This window comes from Pezoporus wallicus, unplaced genomic scaffold, assembly GCF_028554395.1.
Source record: "Pezoporus wallicus isolate ANWC-B61680 ecotype Strahan unplaced genomic scaffold, APGP_CSIRO_Pwel_v1 contig_12737, whole genome shotgun sequence".
Classification (NCBI taxonomy): domain Eukaryota; kingdom Metazoa; phylum Chordata; class Aves; order Psittaciformes; family Psittacidae; genus Pezoporus; species Pezoporus wallicus.
Genome location: NW_026639641.1, coordinates 983 through 4,367, shown reverse-complemented (window position 1 = coordinate 4,367; position 3,385 = coordinate 983). Strand labels below are relative to the sequence as shown.

General features: G+C 57.3%; 1 protein-coding gene across 1 annotated transcript; it reads right to left on the bottom strand.

The window, feature by feature from the left end:
• Nucleotides 1-837: 837 nt before the first annotated feature.
• LOC130602438 (interleukin-1 receptor antagonist protein-like) lies at nt 838-2,928 on the bottom strand. Its single transcript, XM_057415288.1, has 6 exons — nt 2,361-2,928; nt 2,227-2,275; nt 1,969-2,146; nt 1,706-1,876; nt 1,439-1,584; nt 838-1,348 (listed from the first exon to the last, which is right to left on the bottom strand). Exons 1-6 carry the CDS (start codon nt 2,399-2,401, stop codon nt 1,136-1,138), a joined length of 798 nt encoding a protein of 265 aa, XP_057271271.1. The 5' UTR covers nt 2,402-2,928; the 3' UTR covers nt 838-1,135.
• Nucleotides 2,929-3,385: the final 457 nt, after the last annotated feature.

The following is a 3,385-nucleotide window of genomic DNA, read 5'->3' as shown; positions in this document are numbered from 1 at the left end:
CAACCACTACCCTGGCCCTGCTGCCGCACTGGTGCTGATCCAGGCCAGGATGCTGGGGACTTCTTGGCTGCCTGGGCACAAGGTGCTCGTGATCAGCTCCATCGATCAGCACCCCCAGGTCCTTTTCTATGAGCAGCTTTCCAGCCACTCTGCCCCAGTGAACGACAGGGTAGAAAACAACATGACTTTATTGCAGCACCGGGTGCTGGAGGATTTCTCTGCCTGTCTCACACACCCAGAAGAGACAGTTCACAGCTTATGTACCTTTATTATATATGTACTTCTTATAATGCCCTGAAATGTCCACCCAATTCCCATTCCTCAAGTTAATGAGAATGTGGGCAGACAAGGCCATGGCACAGGCACTGTGAATTTGAGGAGTGGCCCCTGGAGGTCATGGAATCCTTGCCTCTATATGCAGTGAATTACTAATTTAATTCAGTATCACTTCCACAAGAGGCTTTAACATGGCAGGCCACACTATGCCACAGCATACTACAGGATGCCATGCAATGCTACACCATGTCACACCATGCTATGCCAGGCCATGCAGTGCCACACCACATCACACCATGCTATGCCAGGCCATATCAAAGCAGGACATGCCATGCCACACCACGTCCTGCAGTGCCGCAGCTGCAGTGGGAAACCCATCCAGCCACCCCCCGGCTGCAGGAAGATCCTGCTGGTGCCAGCCAAGCCCGCATGCTGTGGGGTGACGCCCACCCCCTAGGCATTGCACCCAGGCCTGGAGAGCCCAGAAAGCAGCTGAAACTGCAGGGTTTCTCCATCCATACACCACTCCCCACATGATTTCACCCCTGTGAGACATCAGTATGAGAAACCTTTTATTTCCACCTCCATTACCAACAAATTCCAGAGAACAAAACCACAATATTTCCAACTATACAATAAGTTAAAAGCAAGAAGTGTTACACAATAAATAAGAACAAAACCACTGGATATACACAATAAATAAGTACAAATGGGGGTGGGTTGGGCCAACAGGGCCCAGAGATGCTATTTCACCTGAAATAGATGTAGAGGATGGGGGGTCCCACTGGGATTTGTACTTGGTACATACGGCCTGAGAACCAGCGACTGCCAGTTGGGTTGGGTTGGGAGCGGGGGCTCCTCAGTGCCTGCTCAGCTCATAAGTGGCGATGTTGACCTGGTCAGGCTGGTTGGTGATGCTGACGGGCTGGCGGGGCTGCAGGGAGGTGCAGATGAACCAGCCAGGGAAGGCAGCCGACTCAAAGCGCGTGGTGCCCTCGGTTGGGCTGTCCAGGCGGTAGAAGATGAAGCGGGTCAGCTCCACACTCTCAATGTCCCTCCTGACGTCAGCTTCCTACAACCGAGGGGTGAAATGGGATTCAGGGTGAGGTGGAGCCCCCAGACCCATCCAAAATGGTGCCAGCAGGACCACCCCCCCGCTCACCTCGAGCTGCAGCACGGGCTCAGCACCGCTCATCACACATGACATGTAGAGTTGGTAGCCCTTGATGCCCAGTGCCACTGGCACCCGCCCAGTCCCTGGGCCACCCTGTGATGACTGAGGACGGTACAGAGCGATGTTGAGCTTCACTGCAGAAAGAAGGAATGAGTTAAAGGGTGATTGTGGAGCTGTGGGAAGGCACCTCTGTGGCCCTGGAGACATTGGGTCTGTTTGGGGATGGGGACATTGGTCAGGACTGTGTCCCCTTACCCTTCCGCCCAGCAGAGGGTCCCTGCAGGTGCAGGGCTACCAGCTGAGTGGGTGACTCCAGCACGAAGCACTTCTGGTCAATATCAAGGATGTCGAAGGACTGGGAGCGGGTGTAGCGATAGATGGGTGCTCCAGCATAGCTGCCATTAATCCGCTGGAAGGAGACAGGCTCTGTGGGGAGGGAGACAGTCAGGGGGATGCTGATGATCCCCACTGCAAGAGCATCCCCCACGTGGGTTGACACCCTGACGTCACCCCCATACCAAAAATATCATCCAGGAAGTCCCCAAGGTCACTGTCAGCAAACTCCTTGTCTGCTGGTTTGGTCACAGCTGCCACAAGGACAGCAGCCTGGCGAAAGGTCCTGGCAGGGTGTCCCTTGGTCACTGTCACCTGGATGCCCACCCCAGGCGATGCCATTTCCAAGTCCAGTTGGGGTTTCTGGGGAGGAAAGGGGATGTGGGGTGAGAGCCCAGCTTCTCCACACAGGGGTCTCACTGTTTCCACCACACCAGTGTTACCTTCTGCAGGCAGAGGCAGTCAGGGCCATAAAATGTCTCCTCATTCAGGCTAAAAGGCAAAGGGAGATGGTGAAGTCAGGGCCACCACGGCGGCATCACATGCCCCACGTCCCCTCTGGCACGGCCATGCTTACCTGCTTCTCTCCAGTATGTCCAAATCGGGGACGAATGCCATCTCCAAGGCTGATTGCAAAACCTGGGGAGAGACCTGCCGGTACCTGTTGAGTGCTGCGGCACCCGGCTTCCTGCTCCTGCTTGTGCTGCCTGTGGCGTCGCTTGAGTGCTCTGTGAGCCTGATGTTGGTGTGGTGGGTTTTCAAGAGTCTCCGAAGGAAGTGCCGTCAGAGCGGGCTTTCCACCTTTCGCAATGCCTGGGTTTGCCCAGTTCCTCCAGAGAGACTGAGAGGTTCGGGGGGTGCCCCTGAGCAGCACTGTGGGGCTGAACGTGGGGTTGTGTGCATGAAAGAATGGGGGGATGCTTTGGGGTTGGGGTATGGAGCAGAGAGCAGGGCTGATACTCTGGGGCTGGTATGTGGGGCAGAGAACGGTTTCATGTCAACGTCTGGGGCCAGTGCTTGTGTGCCAGCCCTCAGTGGCTGGGCTGACCCAGCAGGGACTGCCCCAGCACCAGCCCCGTCCCCATCCCACTGTGATGACAACCACCCTCGTCAGGGCTGGAACTGCACTGCCCCGGAAGGGGCCAGTGGCGCAAGTGCTGCAGCTCCACCATTTCCCCACGGCTGCCTCCTACGCTGCCTTGGCCCACAGCACCAGCTGGGCTCTCCCCATCGCCCCTCCTGTCCACACCACCCCCATACCAGGACCATGCTGACCCCTTGGGCCCTTGGGCCCACCTGTACTACATGGAGGCCACGGCCTTTGTGGGCAGCGTGACTTTGAGGACACTCCTTGCCACCGCCTGGCAGCGCTCCCTGCTCTGCCACACACCCAGGCAGGGTGCTGGTGATTGCGCCACGCTGGATGTGCGTGGCTGGGCTTGCATGGCTGCGGGCTCTCGGTGTTTTCCTGGGACCTGTTTCACTTCCCCAACGTGCTGTCTGCACCCTGAGCTTCCAGGCAGATCAGGCTGGTGCTGCTGTGACGCACCCTGTAGGAAATGGCCAGCAAGGCCAGAACTCCCCAGGAGGCCCTGCTCCCAA